The sequence below is a fragment of the Kogia breviceps genome, chromosome 14 (assembly GCF_026419965.1).
Source record: "Kogia breviceps isolate mKogBre1 chromosome 14, mKogBre1 haplotype 1, whole genome shotgun sequence".
NCBI classification, from domain to species: Eukaryota; Metazoa; Chordata; class Mammalia; order Artiodactyla; family Physeteridae; genus Kogia; species Kogia breviceps.
The window spans coordinates 54,508,407-54,526,928 of record NC_081323.1 but is presented as its reverse complement, the minus strand read 5'-3'; the positions used below and the strand labels follow the sequence as shown (position 1 = coordinate 54,526,928).

General features: G+C 53.2%; 2 protein-coding genes across 4 annotated transcripts in view; one reads left to right on the top strand and one right to left on the bottom strand.

Moving 5' to 3' along the window:
- Positions 1 to 367: 367 nt before the first annotated feature.
- LOC131740502 (large ribosomal subunit protein eL42-like) lies at positions 368 to 685 on the bottom strand. The gene has a single exon (XM_059036385.2). It carries the CDS (start codon positions 683 to 685, stop codon positions 368 to 370), a length of 318 nt encoding a protein of 105 aa, XP_058892368.1.
- Positions 686 to 8,218: 7,533 nt separating this feature from the next.
- PKD1 (polycystin 1, transient receptor potential channel interacting) overlaps positions 8,219 to 18,522 on the top strand; it is a 47,939-nt gene continuing 37,635 nt past the window's right edge. For all 3 annotated transcript variants that reach the window (XM_067012824.1, XM_059036371.2, XM_067012822.1), the window contains exon 1: positions 8,219 to 8,634. In XM_067012824.1, the coding sequence (XP_066868925.1) occupies positions 8,420 to 8,634 (215 nt within the window). In that variant the 5' untranslated portion in view covers positions 8,219 to 8,419. The remainder of the gene's footprint in view (positions 8,635 to 18,522) is intronic.

The following is an 18,522-nucleotide window of genomic DNA, read 5'->3' as shown; positions in this document are numbered from 1 at the left end:
TCTATAACTTCAACATTTTCCTCTCGAAAATAGAACAAAAGAAGGCTTCCCTGGTGGCGCAGTGGTTGAGAATCTGCCTGCCAATGCAGGGGATACGGGTTCGAGCCCTGGTCTGGGAAGATCCCATCCCACATGCCGCGGAGCAACTGGGCCCGTGAGCCACAACTACTGAGCCTGCGCGTCTGGAGCCTGCGCTCCGGAACAAGAGAGGCCGTGACAGTGAGAGGCCTGCGCACTGCGATGAAGAATGGCCCCCAATCGCCACAACTAGAGAAAGCCCTCATACAGAAACGAAGACCCAACAGAGCCCAAAATAAATAAATAAATAAATAAATTTAAAGAAAATAGAACAAAAGAGTCTCAAAGCTTAGAACTGGATCACTTGGCCCTTTCTCTTCTTATCTCCTCCGAGTTCAAAATGTTTGCATCTCTTAATGGCCAGTATCCTCTTGGACCTGTAGTTGGGCTCAACACATTCAAGCCTCAGTATGATCTTTGTAGTTTTAGCCTTCTTCCAGAAAATTGGCTGTGTTTGCGCACCGTAGCCACTCTGCTTCCGATAATAGCGCCTCTTTCCCTGGGCATACAGGGAATTTTTGCCCTTCTTATACTGGGTCACTTTGTGAGGCTGATGCTTTCCACACTTCTTACAGAAAGTCCTTCCGGTTTTAGGTACATTTACCATGTTTGCAATAGAGAGGTCTTCACAATGAAAACTAGAAACCCGACGTCCGCATTCCTGAATTGTTCTCTTGAGTCAGTGTTTATAGTTTATATTGTTCCAATATGTTTTTAGATAAAAAGTTACACATAATTGTTTCGTAATTTTTCACTCTCTATTTCTGTGAATAAACCTTCATTCTCGATCTTAATGCGCTGTATTTTATTTTCATCTCTCTTTCAGCTACACTTGCCAACAGGTTTTTTAAAAAACGTAATAGCCTTGTATATTAAAAATAGCTCTTGAGTGACTTCCCTGGTGGCACAGTGGTTAGGAATCGCCTGCCAATGCAGGGGACATGGGTTCGATACCTGCTCTGGGAAGATCCCACATGCCGCGGAACAACTAAGCCCATGCACCACAACTACTGAGCCTGCACTCTAGAGCCTGCGAGCCACAACTACTGAGTCCGCGTGCCACAACTACTGAAGTCCATGCACCTAGAGCCCATGCTCCACAAGAAGAGAAGCCTGCGCTCAGCAACGAAGACCCAACACTGCCAAAAATAAATAAATACATAAAATTTAAAAAATAGCTCTTGATTTTATTAATCAATTCACTTTCTTTTAAAATAACTAACTTCTGTTCTTAGCTTTCTAATTTCCTTCCTTCTACTCTCTTTTGGTTTATTTTATAGTTGTTTTTCTAGAATGTTGACAGGGATGTTCAACTTATATGCTATTTTGATTTTTCATGCTCATCAATTTTTAAAAAGTGGGGGACTTCCATGGTGGTCCAGTGGCTAGGACTCCACACTCCCAATGCAGGGGGCCTGTGTTAGATCCCTGGTTAGGAAACTAGATCCCATATGCCACAACTAAAGATCCTGCATGCTGCAACTAAGACCTGGCACAGCCAAATAAATTAATAAATACTAAAAAAAATTTTTTTAAAGTAATGTTATCAGTTTCTCTCCATGTAATATAACTTTGCATCCCAGAGATTTGATAAGATGTATGCTCATTACTAGTCACTTCTAATAATCTGATTTTAATTATGATTTAAAATTATTAAAGTTAAATTCTAAAAGTTAAAGATTTAAAAGAGAGTATTTCAATTTCTACAGGGTTAGATTTTTAAAAATCAGCTTTATTGAAGCATAATTTATGTACACTAACATTCACCATTTTTAACTAAACAATTTGGTGAGTTTTGACAAATATATTTATTTAAGCATCACCATACTCATGTTATAATACATTTTTGTCACCCCAAATTTCTATGCCCCTTTGCAGTAATTCCCTCCCCCAACCCCAGCCCCTGGCTACCACTGATCTGCTTTTTGTCACTGTAAGTGGTTAGATATTTAAGAAACAACTTTATTGAAGTCTAATTGACATCCAGTAACTGCACATTTAAAAATATTTATTTATTTATTTAGGCTGCGCTGGGTCTTAGTTGCACCGTGAGGGATCTTCGTTCCAGCATGCGGACTCTTAGTTGCAGCATGCAGACTTCTTAGTTGTGGCATGCATGTGGGATCTAGTTCCCTGATCAAGGATTGAACCCGGGCCCCCTGCATTGGGAGTGTGGAGTCTTACCCACTAGACCACCAGGGAAGTCCCAACTGCACATTTTTAAAGTGTACAATTTGATAAGTTTTGACATAAGTGTACACACATGAAACCATCACTGCAATTAAGATAATGACAATATCCGTCACTTCCACATTTACCTTTCAATTATCTGAGTCGTCAGGATGTCCAGCCTTGTCTGAAGATTCTCTGCTAATTGCTCTTCAGGTGTCTACTCAGGTGAGCATCCCTGGGTTAGGGTGGGTTTGGGGGAGCCCCAGCTGTGGGCTAGACTCATGATGTGGTGGAGTTAGCAGGTGAAAGGACCCAGAGCACCTCTAGGGGGCAGTGTTTCCTAAGGCCATTTTATTGGCTAATCATTTCCAGATACTTGACAAAATACTGTTACATAAACTAGAACTTGTTAACTGTGCTGTTCAAACTCTCCATATCTTTACTGAAATTTTTAAAAAATTGTCTACTTGATTTGTAAAATTCCAAGGAAGGTGTAAGAAAGCCTCCACAATGATTTTGTGAGTTTTCAACAGTTTAGCTGTGTATGCAGATGTTCTATTTTTTGAGAATACAATGGTTCATTATATGTTCTACACAGATTATACCTTTAATTAGTGTAAAAAAAATGGACTCTTTCCCCATTTACTATCTTTTGCTTTAGGTTCTATTTTTCTAGTATTAATACTGCCACCCCACCCTCATGTGTCTTTATTTTTCTATTTCTTTACTCTCAGCCTTCTGGGTTATTTGTCTTAGCTGTGTCCCTGTAAACCACATTTACCTGGATTTAGTGTGTCTTCTCATTATGAAAATCCTTGCTCTTTAACAGGGGAATTTAACTCATTTATATTTATAACGATCATCCACATGCTTGGTCTTATTTTGTGTTCTGATTAATACACTGATCCACTATTTCCTTTTTAAATTCTTTCTTGCTTAGGCTGATCAGGTTTTCTTGTTTCTTTCTCCCCACCTCTAGTTTTCCCCTTTATTTTATGTTAATAGTTATCATTAACTATTAATAAAAATTTTTATATCTATATTTTATCAAGAATTAAACATCTCTCTCATGTCCCACTCTCTGAATCAGACAAGATCTTTGGCACATTTTATTTCCTCTGACTCACCAGGTGGTTTGTTGAAATAGTCTACAGAATTTGATTTCCAGATAATTAATTAATTAATTTTTTTTGGCTGCACTGGTGGCTTCTCTTGTTGACGAACACAGGCTCTAGGTGCGCAGGCTTCAGTAGTTGCAGCACACAAGCTCAGTAGTTGTGTCACACAGGCCCTAGACCATGCGGGCTTCAGTAGTTGTGGCTCAGGGGCTTAGTTGCTCCACGGCATGTAGGATCTGCCTGGACCAGGGATTGAACCTATGTCCTCTGCATTGGCAGGTGGATTCTTAACCACTGCGCCACCAGGAAGGTCCAAGATAATTAATTTTCTTCTTTAAACATATGTCTTTCCTGGGGACTTCCTTGGTGGTCCAGTGGTTAAGACTGTGTGCTTCCAATGCAGGGGTTGCAGTTTCAATCTCCGGTCAGGGAACTAAGGTACCACATGCCGTGTGGCAAAAAAAAAAAAAGTGTGTGTGTATATATATACACACACATATATGTCTGTTCTATTTTAGAAATCCTTTCCAAACAATTGCATTTACTCCACAACCACTTTTAAACCATCATTTAGATAATTAATCTGTTTTGCTCATTTTGCATCACTGTCTCTCTCTTTTTTTTTTTTTTTTTTTTTTTTTTTGCGGTATGCGGGCCTCTCACTGCTGTGGCCTCTCCCATTGCGGAGCACAGGCTCCGGACACGCAGGCCTAGCGGCCATGGCTCACGGGCTTAGTTGCTCCGCGGCATGTGGGATCTTCCCGGACCAGGGCACGAACCCGTGACCCCTGCATCGGCAGGTGGATTCTCAACCACTGCGCCACCAGGGAAGCCCACTGTCTCTCTTTTTAAAAAAAATAAATTTATTTATTTGGCTACGATGGGTCTTAGTTGCGGTATGCAGGATCTTTCGTTGCATCGCGCAGGTGCGTGGGCTTCTGTAGTTGCAGCACACAGGCTCTAGAGTGTGTGGGTGCATGGGCTTAGCTGCCCTACAGTATGTGGGAATCTTAGCTCCTTGACCAGGGATCAAACCTGTGTCCCTTGCATTGGAAGACAGATTCTTAACCACTGGACCACCAGGGAAGTCCCTACATCACTGCCTCTTATGGGTTTATCTTCCCTCATCTTGAGTCCTTGAATCTTATCAGTTTGTCATTGACTGGAATTAAAAGCTTGGGTTTGGAAAGTAATTTCTGTCCTTTCACTTACCTGCTGTGTGACCAGGCAAATTTCTTAACCTCTCTGTGCCTTAGTTACCTCATTTAATAAAGGGAATAATAATAGAATCCACCTCCCAGATTTGTGAAGAGTCAATGCAATAAGGCAATGAACGAATGGGTGAAGAATTGAAGGATGTGGGTTTCCTCCCTCCAATCTCTCAAGAAGTTCTCACCACTAATCCTTTCACTCCCTGTGCACACACTCTTTTTCTTTCTGTGTGGTCTGCTTCTCCCTCTCTGTTGACACTCTTCCCTTAGCCTGGAAAGTGGTTCAAGTCTCTCCCATGTTAAGAAAAACTTTTGGGACTTCCCTGGTGGTCCAGTGGCTAAGACTCCGTGCCCCCAATGTAGGGGACCTGGGTTCGATCCCTGGTCAGGGAACTAGATCCCACCTTCTGCAACTAAGAGTTCGCATGCTGCAACTAAGACACAGCACACCCAAATAAATACATAAATAAAAATATTTTTTAAATATATTTTTAAAAATAAAAAGCTTTTGCCATTGCTCTGTGTCCCTCTCTTATCCCTTGACTCTCTTTCATGTCTAATCGTCTAGAAACAGTGAAACAAGCCATGTCTACACCCCCTCACTTGCTACCAACCTGCTGGCATTTGTCTTCCTACCAGCCCCTCCACTCAACGTGCCCTCAGTAAAGGTCACTGGTGAACACCACGACTTCAGTTTCGTGCAGCCACATGGCAGGGTGGAGGCACAGGTCGACCCTGAGGAGTGCTGTCCAGTAGGGGTATTGACAAACTGGGGGACAAATGCTTGGCTTGCAGTAGATAGCTCATAAATGTGTCCCCTGAATGGCTGTGTGATGTGAATAAGCATGAGATGGGGGCTGGGGAGGCTTCCTGGAGGAGGAGGCACCTCAGCTGAGTCTGCATGGGGGTGGGATGGAAAAGCATTCCAAGCAAAGGGAAGAACATGGGGAAAGTCCAGGAGGTGTGAGGCTGTAGAGAGTTCTGGAAGCCCCAAGTGGAGGTACATGTGGGCCTGTGCAGTATGCGGGGGGATCAAGGAGGGACTCCCAGCTGCACCTGCCCAGCCCCGCTCTGTTCCTGTAGCCCAAGCCCCTATTGACTTCTCCCCTGTAGCTGTTCCCTCAACTTCCACACACTGTGCCTCAGTTTCCTTCTACTTCTCTGGTTGTCTCACTTAGACTCCCCTTAAGGTCTCCCTCCTCCCCAACTCTAGGTTGGGGTTCCCTGCCTCTGGATTCTTCCACCTGTTCCAGGGGCGCTCACCAACCTCCTTCCAGCTTCACACCCCACCTCCAGCTGCACTCTGGGTACCTTCTCAAGTGGCCCCAGCACCATCTGTCCAGAACCCCCTCCTCACATTTCCCTCCACATCTCTCCCTCCCTGGGACATCCTCCCATCCCCCATTTTCCCCCAGCAAACAGTTTCTCCACCCATTCTGGCTCCCAACCGCCAGGCAGGGCATCATCTGAGCCTCCTCCTTCTCCCACTTCCCCCACAACCAGTCCTGAGACTGTTTCCCACTTGGGCCTCCTGCTCCTTCCCCCTCCCCTTGCTTCATCCCATCAATCCCACCTTGGCTTAGCCCCCATGCCAGTGTTTCCAAACTCGGTTCCCAAGCACTCCCTCTGTGATTCTGTGTAACAAGGTTCATAGGTCCCAAAAGGTTTGGGTTTCACAATCCCTCCCCGTTAGGATGGAAGTTCCTCCTCATGTCTAACTTAAGTCCCTCTCCCAAACTGCTCCAAGATACTGATTTGGAGACAAAGGGGGTTGTGAGAACTGAATCTTGAGAATGGACCACAGCTGCTGGAGCAGGACCATCCCCTTCCCCTACCCCAGGCCACAGGTTGGAGATACTCTGTCTGCTCCTGGGTCGTTTGACCTGTGAGACATGGCTGGCTGTTCCCTGTTCATCCCTGGCCTGTGCCTGTGCTGGGGAGCTGTTCTTCTTTGGGTCTTTCCTGGGAGCTGGCTCTGAGCTGATGTGATCTCCCCCAGCCCTAAAACGTAGGTTTACTATTCTCATTACCCAGATGAGAAAGGGAGGCATCTGGGTGCTGCTTCATGCCCAGGTGAATAGCAGAGCTTCAGTGTGCCCCACAGTGGTCCTGCTTGGACTCCCCCAGCAAGTGGCAGCAGGACATGGGCCCAGCACCTGTGGGTTTAGTTGAGGTTTCCAGCTAACTTAAGCAGAGACAGAGCACAGAGAGGAAGCTGGGAAGTCTCAGGATGCCGCCTGACACCAAGTCTCCAGACAGTGGTACAGAGGCCTTGCTCACATGGGGGTCTGGGGACCCCCTCCCTGTGACCACTCTGTCCAGGCTCTGGGGGAGGGACTCAACTGCCTAGCGTGGGTCAGGTATCCACTCGGGGCCCAATGTTCGAACAATTTTATTATTTCTTCATTATTTTAAAAGTTGAGATATAATTCAAATACCATAAAATTCACCCTTTTAGGAGCACAATTCCGTGATTTTAGTATATTTACAAGGCTGTGCAATCATCACCACTATCTAATTCCAGAAGGTTCTCATCCCCAAAAGGAACCCCACACTCATTAGCAGTCACTACCCATTCCCCCTCCCTCCAGCCCCAGGAGCCACTAATCTACTTCTCGTCTTTATGGATTTGCCTGTTTTGGACATTTTTTTTTTCTTTTTTGGCGCGCGGGCTCAGCAGTTGTGGCTCATGAACTTAGTTGCACCGCGGCATGTGGAATCTTCCCGGACCAGGGCTCGAACCCGTGTCCCCTGCACTGGCAGGCGGATTCTTAACCACTGAGCCACCAGGGAAGTCCATTGGACATTTTTAAATAAAGGGAATCATATAATATGTGGTTCTTTTTGTCCTAGCTTCTAGCATGTTTTCAGGGTTCATCCATGTTGTTCGGCTTGGATTCTTCCCACCACGTGCGTTAGTTTCATAATTAAATCCTGCACACACAGAGGAACAAAATCTCCCTTGGCAGAGTCACAGCACGGAGTACATCGCGCTGTGAACAGAAAGAGCGGGCAAACTGCGGCCGGAGCGGGAAGACGCGTGCTTCCAGACTCGCAGAGTGCAGCCTCATGCCCAGCGGCCGGCGGGAGGCCGGGATGCTGAACTTCACCGCTCAGGTGAGGCCCAACTTGGGCGTCACCATCTTGACAGCGAGAGCTAGCCGCCACTCCTCGCCGGCGCCCTAGTAACTCCACGAGAGGAGGCGATGAGCATTTATTGAGTGCCTACTGTGTGCCAGGCGGGACAGAGGCGCTGGGAGTGGATGAGCGCGCGTAACGGGCGCTCGGAGGTCCCGGCTGGTGTCTTCAGTATTGTGACTGCTCTGGCGCTGAGTGAGGTCTGGGAGGCGCGCACGCGTCGGGGAGGGGGAAGAGCGCAGACCTAGGCCGCCGCTCCCTGGGGAGCAGAGCCGGAGGCCCGGCCCACTGCTTGATGCGAAGGGAGGAGCTCCAGGCGCCCCGCCCACCGCCCCCCACGCTGCAGAGCGAAGGGCGGAGCCTTGGGGAGTCCCGCCCCGGCGCTGTCCCCTCACCGCACCCAACAGGGCCGAGCAGGGGGCGGGGCCGAATGGAGCCGCGCCCCGCGCCGCGCCGGGAGGAGGAGGAGCCGGCGGCTGGCCCGCACTGCAGCGCCAGCGCGCGAGCGGACGGCTGTGGACCCAGAGCCGGGCCAGAGTGCCGAGCGGGCGTCGCGCAGGCAGACAGGCCGCGGCCGCCGCCAGATCCCTCTCCCGCGCCCAGCCATGCCGTGCGCGGGCCCAGCCTGAGCCGAGACCTCCGAGGCCGGGCGGGCTCGGGGCCTCGGGACCGGGCCGGGGCCATGCTTGCGCTGCCCTGACGATGCCGCCCGCCGCGCCCGCCCGCCTGGCGCTCGCCTTGGGCCTGGGCCTGTGGCTCGGGGCGCTGGCGGGGGTCCCCGGGCGCGGCTGCGGACCGTGCGCGCCCCCCTGCCTCTGCGGCCCGGCGCCCGGCGCCGCCTGCCGCGTCAACTGCTCCGGCCGCGGACTGCGGACGCTCGGGCCCGCGCTGCGCATCCCCGCGGACGCCACAGCGCTGTGAGTAACCCGCCGCCCGCGACGCGGGCCGGGTGGTTGCCATGGCGCCCGGCGGGCGAAAGGACTGGCGGCGGCCGGGGCCCGGCGGGGCTCGGGGCGCCTGCACCCTTCGGGGAGAGGCCGGCCGGGCAGGCCGCCGGCCTGGCGGGCCTCACAGGGCGTGGGCGCGTCCCCGGCCTCTAGAAGGGGAAACGGAGTGCGGGCCAGGCCTCTCCCAGGGCGAGGCTCCAGCGCAGTGAGGTCGGCCCGACTAAATAAGGAAAACCTGGGACCGGGGCCGGCTCTCTCAGCCCGCCTGGCCTCAGCCAGAGGGAAATAGGAAAATACCGGATTCTGTGCAGGCGGAGACGTAGCACCACCCGGTGGGGCTCAGCTAAGGCCAGCTGACTGGGGGCCTGTAGCATCGTGCGGAGGCGGGGCGGGAAGGTCTCTGAAAAACACTTAAACGCTAATTAGAGACTGATAGGATGCGGCTTGGCCTGGGGGCATACCCAGCACTTGGGAGACCGGGAGTAGGAAGCTAGGAGGTGGAGAGCTCTATCTGGGATGACAGTGAAGGCTCTTCGGAGGGGGTGGACAAGAATTTGATGGATGTGTAAGAATTGGCCTGTTACTTGAGGGGCGGGAAGGTGGGTTTAGGGCAAGGGAGGAGGGAACCATGTGTGCAAAGGCCTGGAGGCTGGACTTGGTCGAACGTGGGTGTAGGGATACACCTCCATTGTGGCAAATGTGGGGGGAAGGAGTAGTGTGAGGGAGTGGGAGCAGGATGGGTGGTGGGCTGGTATCATGAAGGGCTTCATTTGTGCAGTTTAGCGTTCTGATGTTATCCTGGAACAGTAAGGGGGTAGCATGGCCATGAAGGGGTTTAAAACGCTGAAAAGCCATTGTCAGGTTTGCATTTTGGCAGAAATAATAACAGGCAGTCTTTATGGAGAGCTTGCCTCCAGCGCGGGCCTGTGCCAAGCTCTGGTTGTGAACTGTCACACATAACCCTCATCCTAACCCTCTGAGGTGAGGTACAGTGAAGATGCCCATTTTACAGATGAGAAAACAGCCCAGAGGTGATGGTGATGTGATTTGTCCAAGCACAAGTAGCAAGTAACAGCCAGTACAGAGGCAGGGTTTGACTGTGAGGAGCTGAGGGTTGGATTGAAAGGGATTCAGGGGACTGAGATTTTCAGATGGTTGTCCCCAGAGATGGGGACAGGCCCAGGGCCTGCTTATCCACATCCCTCCGGCCCTGTTTGGGTACTTCCAGACACCTAAGCCAGGACTCCATCACTCCCTGGGTGCATGCTGGAATCCCTTGGTGGGGGTTTAACATCCCCAGGCTTATTAAACCTGGGATTTGGTTTTGTAATGTTCCCCGGGTGACTCCAGTTTGTGGCCACCTTTTATCAGGGGGACCCTCATGGTCAGTGTTCAGACGAGTTTGGATGTTGGTGGGTGGGGCAGGGGTGGGTGCTTCTCCTGGATGGTTCCTCCTTGGGGCTTTGCTGGGGGTTGGGGCTGGGGGTTGGGGGCAACCATGTTCTCCAGGGGCAGCGGCTGGGAGCCATGGGGCCACGCTGTCATCTTGCTCCCTGCCAGCTTAAGTGTTTGCCATTACGGCTGTCTCTGTGGAGGTGGGCTTCTGGCCTGCAGCCAATGCCCACACAGTCGTTTTGGATCCACCCCACTCCTTGTTTCTCAGTGCTGTGTAAGGTTACATACGTCTCTCGTGGGCTGAGAGCTGCTGGGGGGTCAGGCCCCAGCTCCTGCTGGTTATTCCCGCTTCCTCATCACCTGGCAGCATGCTGGCTTCCAGGAGATGTCCAGGAAATAAACGGTACTGGTAGCTTGGCCAGGGGCCTGGAGCAGGGTGCAGGCTCCCAGGCATAGCAACGGAGCCTGAACCTGTTGCCCTGCATGTGTCCCCTTAGGCTCTGGTCTTGGGTTTTGGAGGTCCAGGGAGCTGGTGGCCTGGCCTGAGCCAGCAGGATTCCCAGGGTTGCTGACCCTGCAGCATGTGATGATGGGACTCTGGGAGGAGGGAGATGGGGAATAGAGGAGACTTCATGTTCTTGTTGACACTCTGATGCTACCTCTGGGAGATTTCCAGAGGACTGGGTGCAAAATGGTAAAGTGGGCCCTTGGGTGCAAATGTTAAGGCCCCCTCACCCCGGTCCCTCAGGCCACCATCTGTGCTCTGTGGGCTGCTCCAGCCATTCTGCCTGCCTATCCTGCAAACCCCCTCCTCAAGGAGCAGGAGATGGGTGAGCCTTCTCTTCTCCAAGGGAACAGGGCTGAGCTCAGAGATGCCAGGGAGCCTCCTGGGTGAGGGTGTGCGTGTCCAGGGGCCCCAGTACCCCTGCCTCCTGGGTGTCACCAGCAGCCTCCTCTAGCGGGCTCAGGCCTGGTGTCTCTGTCATCAGTGTCTCGCAGCCACCCCTCCATTTGAGACTCCTTGGCCAGCCTGAGGTGCGGCAGGACAGCTGTGTCCAGACTTGGGTGGGAGGACAGGAGCTGGCTGGTGGGGGATTAGGGGCCCATGGGCCTCGGCATGCAGGATGGCCCAGGGTTCTGAGACCGCAGCCTTTCTTGGGTTAAGTGATGCTGCTGGGGGATGACAGCCTGAAAAAGATGATGTTACTCAGTAAAATGTTGTTGCTCTCCTATTTTTAAAGCTTTTATCCTGGAGAGTTTGAACATACACAGAAGTGGGAGTAATAGTGTGATGAACCTCATGGACCCACTGCCCTGTGGCCTGGCCTGCCCCTCCACACCTCCACCCCACCCCAACCCACTTTGGAAGCAAATTCCAACCATCCTACTTTTGATCTGTAAGCATTTTGGAATGTATGGTGACACCTCGATCACACCTAAAACAGTGCATAATTCCCTGATCACTTTGCATGTCCAGTGTGTTCAAATTTGTGGTTGTCTCATTTTTTTTAGTAGATTGAATTAGGACCCAAATAAGGTCCACGCAGCGGCAGTGTGGTTAGTTGATGTCTTTTAAATCTCTGTGGATGTGTAGGCTTTCCTTCCATCTGTTTCCTCTTGTGCGATTTATTGACGAAACCGGCTCCGACGGCACCTGGCTTTTGGATTGTGTCTCTGTGTGTCCCTCTGCCCTTGGTGTTCTTCGTGTATGTTGATGGTCGGGTTCAGAGCTGTGTTGTATGGTGAGCCACATTTCAAGTGCTCGAGCCCCAGAGCCAGTGGGCTACCGTGTTGGATGGGATAGCATAGAGAGTTCTAGATGTGACAGCACTGCTCCAGGTGCTGTCAGTCATTTTCAGGTGTGGTTGCTTTTGGCCGACAGCTTTTCAGGTGATGTAAGCTGCTAATTTTGGCCAGGCGCCCAAAGTGGGCCTCGTACTGTCTTGTGAATGTTTGGGTCTAGGACTAGGCTCAGAGCAGGGACTCAATAGGCACTTGGTTCGCTGATTAAAATATTGGGGCCTGGGCTTCCCTGGTGGTGCAGTGGTTGAGAGTCTGCCTGCCGATGCACGGGACACGGGTTCATGCCCCGGTCCGGGAAGATCCCACATGCCGCGGAGCGGCTGGGCCCGATGGCCACTGGGCCTGCGCGTCCGGAGCCTGTGCCCCACAACGGGAGAGGCCACAGCAGTGAGAGGTCCGCGTACCGCAAAAAAAAAAAAAAAAAAAAAAAAAAAATTGGGGCCTTAGGGTCTTCCATTGGCTGGGGGCACCCAGGGCCTCGCCCTTCCTTGCCTGTGGCCCTAAATAATAGGGGAGTCTCTGGGAGACTCAGCTCCCGGGGTCTGCACAGGACATGTATGTGAGGGAAGGTGGACATCAGGGAGTAGACCCCTGGGCTTGGCATGGGCCTGGCATGTGTGTAACGTGTTAGATTGCAGGTGTCATGCACGTGGCTGCCTTGAGGGCTGGTGGAGCAGCGGAGGGGCCTGTCTCTGGGCCCTCACCAGAGGGAGGGCCTGGCTGCTGTGTGCCTGGTCCTGTGCCAGGGATCTTCAAGGCCCACGTCTCTGAGGCTTTTATGACAGCAGAGCCAGTGTTAAACCAAAAGACAGATAGATGATGGTGAGGAGGCCGTTTTGGAGGGGCTTCCTGGAAGGATCCCCAGTGTAGGTGACATTGAAGCCAAGACTCAGTGCTCATGCAGGAGCCATGCAGGGGCTGGGAGAGAGCGTCCCAGATAGAGGGGACAGCCTGGTAGAGTCTCAGAGGTGCCAGGTGATGGAGGGGCAGGAGGTGGGGCCTCTATCGAGAGAGCAGGGGGCAGCATTGAAGGACCCATGAGAGAAACGTCATGATTGGCATCTTCTAGAAAGAATACTAGCTGGGGCGTGGAGACAGTGGGTTTCAGGAGGCCCTGGGTGTCCTGCGTGCCCAGCTGGTCTCACCCTCATATTCCCTGAGCTGCATATGATAGCTGGCACTTGGAAATGCAGACTAAGTGCACATGTAACATTAGTTTAGTGGTAAGACACAGACTGCAGATTTGTCTGAATTGTGGACAAGAGGGCACACACTGCCTTCTGTATGAGGTCCCCTGGCAGGTCAGGCAGGTGAATGGGGAGGCTTCAGCTTCATCTGTGACACCTGGAGACATGAAGGGACCAACACCAGAGCATTCCCAGTGCCAGTAACCCTCAGGAGCCAGGCAGTAGCTGGGAGCAGTGAGGACAGCCACCATCCAGGAGAGTGAACACACCTGCAAAATGACTGCAGGGTGGGGAAAACATATGCAAACCATCTATCGGATGAAGGACTTGTAGCTAGAATACATAAAAACCGTTATGACTCAATGCTAAAAATGGGCAAAGGATCTGAACAGACCAATCTCCAAAGGAGATACACAAATGACCAATAAGCACATGAAAAGATGCTCAGTGTCTAGCTTTTGGGGAAATGTAAATCAAAATTACAGTGAGATACCATTTCACACCCACTGGGATGTCTGTCACCAAAAGACAGACAATAAGGAGTGTTGGTGAGAACGTGGAGAAATTGGAATCCTCATGCATGGCTGGTGGGGATGTAGGATGGGGCGGCACTTCAGAAAACAGTATGGCAGCTCCTCAGAAGATTAAGCTAAGCGTAGGGTTAGCATAGGGCCCAGCCATTCTCCTCCCAGGTATATGTACACCTAAGAGACACGAAACCTATGTCCACACAAAAACTTGTACACAAGTATCCATAGCAGCATTATTCATAGTACCTGGAAGGTGGAAACAACTCAAGTGTCTATCAAGAGATGAATAGATACACAGAATGTGGTCTGTTCATGAAATATTATTCAGCCATGAAAAAGAATGAAGTACTGATACATGCTACAACATGGATGAGCCTTGAAAACATGTTCAGTGAAAGAAGCCAGACACAAAAAGCCACATGTTGCATGATTGCACTGATAAGAAATGTCCAGAACAGGCCAATCCATGTAGGCACAAGCAGACTAGTGTCTACAGCTGGGATGGGGGATAGGAGTGGGGGATGGTGGCCAAGCATTGTGGGGTTTCTGTTTGGGGGGATGAAAATGTTCTGGAATTAGATGGTAGTGGTGGTTGCACAACCTTGAGAATATACTAAAAACCACTGAATTGTAAACTTTAGAAGGATGAGCTTTATAGTATGTGAATTATAAAACAAATCTCTGAAGAAAATATCCCAGGGGTGCACCCCACTTCCGCAGCCGCCTTGTCTTCTCCACGGTTGCCATGAGTGGGAACTCTCTGCTGAGCCCTTTTCTTGTGATGTGTTGCCCCAATGCAGTTGGGTTAGAACCACACTTGGTTCCATTTTGCAGACCAGGAAACTGAGGCTCCCAGAGGTTGAGTCACTTCCTAGGGTCACGTGGCTGGTAGGTTGTGGCGGAGAGGTGATTTCATCAGCACACTCTGGGACATATCCCTGGAACTGCATTCGGGAGCCTGGGGTACAGCACCAGTGACCTGCTTCGTAAACAGACAGAGGTGGCGGTGGGGGCATCCCTGAGTGGGGCTGGGGCCCTAGCTGCTTGCCTGGCCCTGCCCTCCCCAGCCCTTCCCACCAGCTCCCTCCTTGAAATTCCCTTGGCTGTCCCTGCTCTGGGCCTCCCCACTGACTTTCTGTTTGGTTCCAGGAGGGAGGCAAGGAACACAGGAGTAGGGGACTTAGGCTCTGGGTCAGACCTGGTTCACATCCCAGCTCCTCCGCTTCCTGTGTGACCTTGGCTGAGTCACTCGGCCTCTCTGAGTTTCAGTTGCCTGACGTGCAAAATGGGTACCATGAGTGGATGAACTTTATGTGGTTCTGGGGCCTCAGAGGTGAGGGTGTGTGGTGCACCCATGGGACTCGGTTGATGGTGGCCACGATAATCATACTGTTGCCAGAGTGGCCCCCCATTCCCTTCTCTGTGTTCTCAGAGCCCATTACCTTATACCCAAGCATTGGCAGGAGTTGGGCCCCTAGGACCTGCCCTGCCGCAGAGCACACAGAAAGCCTGAGGAGAGGTGCTCCTGAGCTGGTGCACATGTGCCCATGGCTGTGTTGATCAGACAAAGTGCTGCAGCAGATGGGAAATGCACAGATGAGCCTTGGGCAGGCAGGCGCCTACACACCCCTTGGCACCCAGTCCAGGAGGCCCCATGTCCAGAAGCCTTCCTGCCTCTGGTCTGGCCTCAGAGGTGCCTTCAACGCAAAGCCAGGTGGCTGTTGGGATGTATCGTGCCTGACATGTTTCTCTTGTGTTTTTATCTGTTTTATGCATTTGTGTATTCAGTGCCTTCATGTGTGGATGTGTAACATGGTGAAGTTATGAGGCATAAACAGCCCTGTGAGCTCTCGTGTACACCTTGTTCTGTGCCCTGAGCTGAGGAGGCACCATTGGAATCTATGCACACTCGAGCTTCTCAGTGCTCCCCGTGGCTGCCTTGCTCACCGCAGCCCTCGTGTTGTCCCTTGAGGAGCTGACTGGTGCGGGCGCTTTCGGGGCAGGTGTGCCCAGCGTGCGCAGACTTGGTCTCCCTTTCCCGGATCTCTGCAGGCCCATCCTGTGGCTTCCACCTTGGAGGTTAGGTTCGGGCTCCTCTCCGGCTGCTCTGCCGTCTTGTGACAGCTGGCTGGGTGGCGGTGCCGCCACCTTCGCCCCCCACCCCGGGGGGCCTGTGCCATGTGAGTGGGCATGTGGGGACCCTGGCTCCTGATGGGGACCCCGGCTGGGGTTTGGTTTCAAGTGAGGAAGCCATTTTGGATGAGACACACATTTTCCTTTCCGGAACACTCTGTGGTGGCCAGCGCCACAACGGGAACCCAGCTGGGCCCAGCCCACCAAGTGCTGGAATGAAAACACCCCGCTCCGGCTGTGCTGTCTTGGGTGGCAGCCGCTGCCTGGGATGGATGCACTGGGGCTCACCCTCTGTGCTGGCCGGCCAGGCCGCATGCCTGCAGTCTTGCTGCCGGGCAGTCGCAGCTGGAAAATGAGGCTCACGTCCTTTCTTCCCGGAACACCTCGTTCTTTATGGCTTGGCAGCTGTCTCTGCCGAAGGGCCTGGTGGTACCCAGCCGCCCGTGCCAGGGACGGGGCTACATTTGGGGGCCACGGTGGACAGGGTTCTTTATCCTTCTGAGGTGCCCATGGGCCTAGGTCTGGCAAAGTGTGTCCCCAGTTCTAGCAGGCCTGGAGTCCACTCTGGGATCCTATGGGGCAGACCTGGAAAGGGCTCTGTCCTGAGGCGGGGCAGAAGCCAGCCTTGCCTTTTTGACTGAGGCGAGGAATGAGGGCCAGCGCTCTGGGCAAGGCTAAAAGCACCCGGGGCCTCCAGATCCTGCACCTCTAAACTGAGCCCTGTAGCCCAGTGGCCGTGCCCAGCGGCTGACTGGGTGACGGGATTGCTGGCCACGCTGGATGATGCTTCTGCCCCTGGAATTCTGGAGGCCATGTGCCGGCTCCCAGGCCAGGATGGGGAGAGCCCCGGCTACGTTTCTCCCTCACTGTTCGGACTCTCGGGAGCGACCACAGGGTGAGGACGGCAGCCTCCTGGAGCCTCAGCGTTTCCATCTGTAGAAGGGGTTGGCACAGCCCCTGCCCTGGCTGGCTGTGATGGGCCAGAGTGCAGAGGGACATCCCAGCTGAAGGCAGCACCTGGGTGCCAGCATCCCTGGGTACTGGTCCTTTTCCTCCCCTTGCCCTGAAGAGTGGCCCCAAATCCCCAGCTGCAGGTGGAGGGGCAAGCTGGGCCCTCTTCTGGGAGGGTCCCTCTTTCTCAGCCCCTCACCACCCCCCGCCCCCAGTCTTATTAATGCCCTGACGGTGGCTGCCTCTTTGTAGGCTGATCTGGGAAGGCCCCTCTTCAGGGCTCCCTTCCTTGTCCCAGCCTATAGTTCCAGGGGGTTCCTGGGCAGGGGATATCGCCACACCAGACGCCTGTGTCTCATCCTGGTGACGGTTCAGTCGTGGGATGGCCACGCCCGGTGAGGGAGCCCATAACATGCTCAGGGAAACACAGGCCACCTCCTATTCCGATGCCGTGGGACAAGGTGCCAGGGGACTCTCGCAGGCCTTTCCCTGTCTTTGCGGTCCAGACCGCCCTTCTGGGCCCTAGTTTGGCACCAGATGGGGGTGGGTGGCTCGGGCTGGCCCCTCCATGCCCCTTGCGCCAAGAGCTTACCCCCTGCCCACCCCTGCAGCTCACCCTCTCCGCATGTTTTTCTTCAGATCGGCTCTCTCTCCAAAACTTGAATTCATTAATTTAAACATCATCATTTCCGCCCCTGGAAGCCAGCCTCTCTCACCATAAATAGAAGGGAATGAAGACAGAGTGAGGTTACTAGACTCAAACTGACCCACCCCGTCCCGCTGCCAAAAGGAGCCGTTACCGCGGCGTCGAGTGGAGGCACTGGGAGCCGAGCGTGTGGGTGGGGTCTGGACCAGCCTGTGGGGTCCCAGGGTGCCGGGACCAGCCTGTGGCCTCTCATCCCTTCTGCCTCAACCTGGCTCCTGAGGGGATGTGTTGGGGGTCCCCCGTGGCTGGGCTGAGGGAAGCCGGTTTCCCTGGAGCCCTGGGGCCTCATGGAGAGGACAGGGCAGCTGAGGCTGCATTTCTGGAAGCCCAGCGAGAGCGGGAAGTAGGATCCCTGGGCCTCGGATGGGGAGTAGGGGGCCTTCTCCTGCCTCAGCTCTGTCCTGTCCTGCCAGAGGGAGGAGGCAGCTGCTGGCTCGGGCAGAGTGGTTACGTAACATCTGCAGGCGGCCTCTCCGGAGCCCATTCCCCCCCAAGCCCTGTTTCCAGCGTGGCGGCCAGCACCGGGTGGGGTGCTGGGCTGGGGCCTGGTGCTCGCCTCCACTGCTGACCACATGCGTCTGGAATGTGCAGATGTTTCCTTGGGGGCTCCGGCTGGCCCCCAGACCCCGCCTGGCATCTGTACTGGGGAGCAGGCACCATGGCACTCCCCCGCCTTGACAGAGAAGGAAACTGAGGCTGCTCGGGGCTGCAGGGCAGGGTCCTGGCTTATTTGCGGCCTCCGTCTCCTCAGCTCTAGGAGGCACTGCACTTGGAGCCACCCAGGGCTCAAAAACGACCCTCTCCTTGGCCTCCACCTCATACACCTCTTCCCACTCAACTTTATCTAACAGCCCCCTCCCCATCTCTCCCTGCTGGGCCCTGAGACACACCCTTCCCTGCCCCTCTGTGAGAACTAGGATGTGAGCAGGGGCTGGATGCAGGGGCTGAGCCCTATGTGGGGAGGTCAGGGGGAGCCACCATTGTCCACAGGATGGGGGGCCCCTCAGCACCTTCCACTGGACACCTCCAGCTTGGTGGTGGAAGCAGGGGTTCTCCCCCACCTCCAGCTCCTGCTCGGAATAGGAAAGATCGGAGCCAGAAGGGCACACTCCCCTGGGAGGCTGGATGTCTGATTTGGAAGGCAGGGGGAGTT

Bases quoted from the DNA above. Each gene is read 5' to 3' on its own strand.
- LOC131740502 (XM_059036385.2), bottom strand. From the start codon at position 685: ATGGTAAATGTACCTAAAACCGGAAGGACTTTCTGTAAGAAGTGTGGA.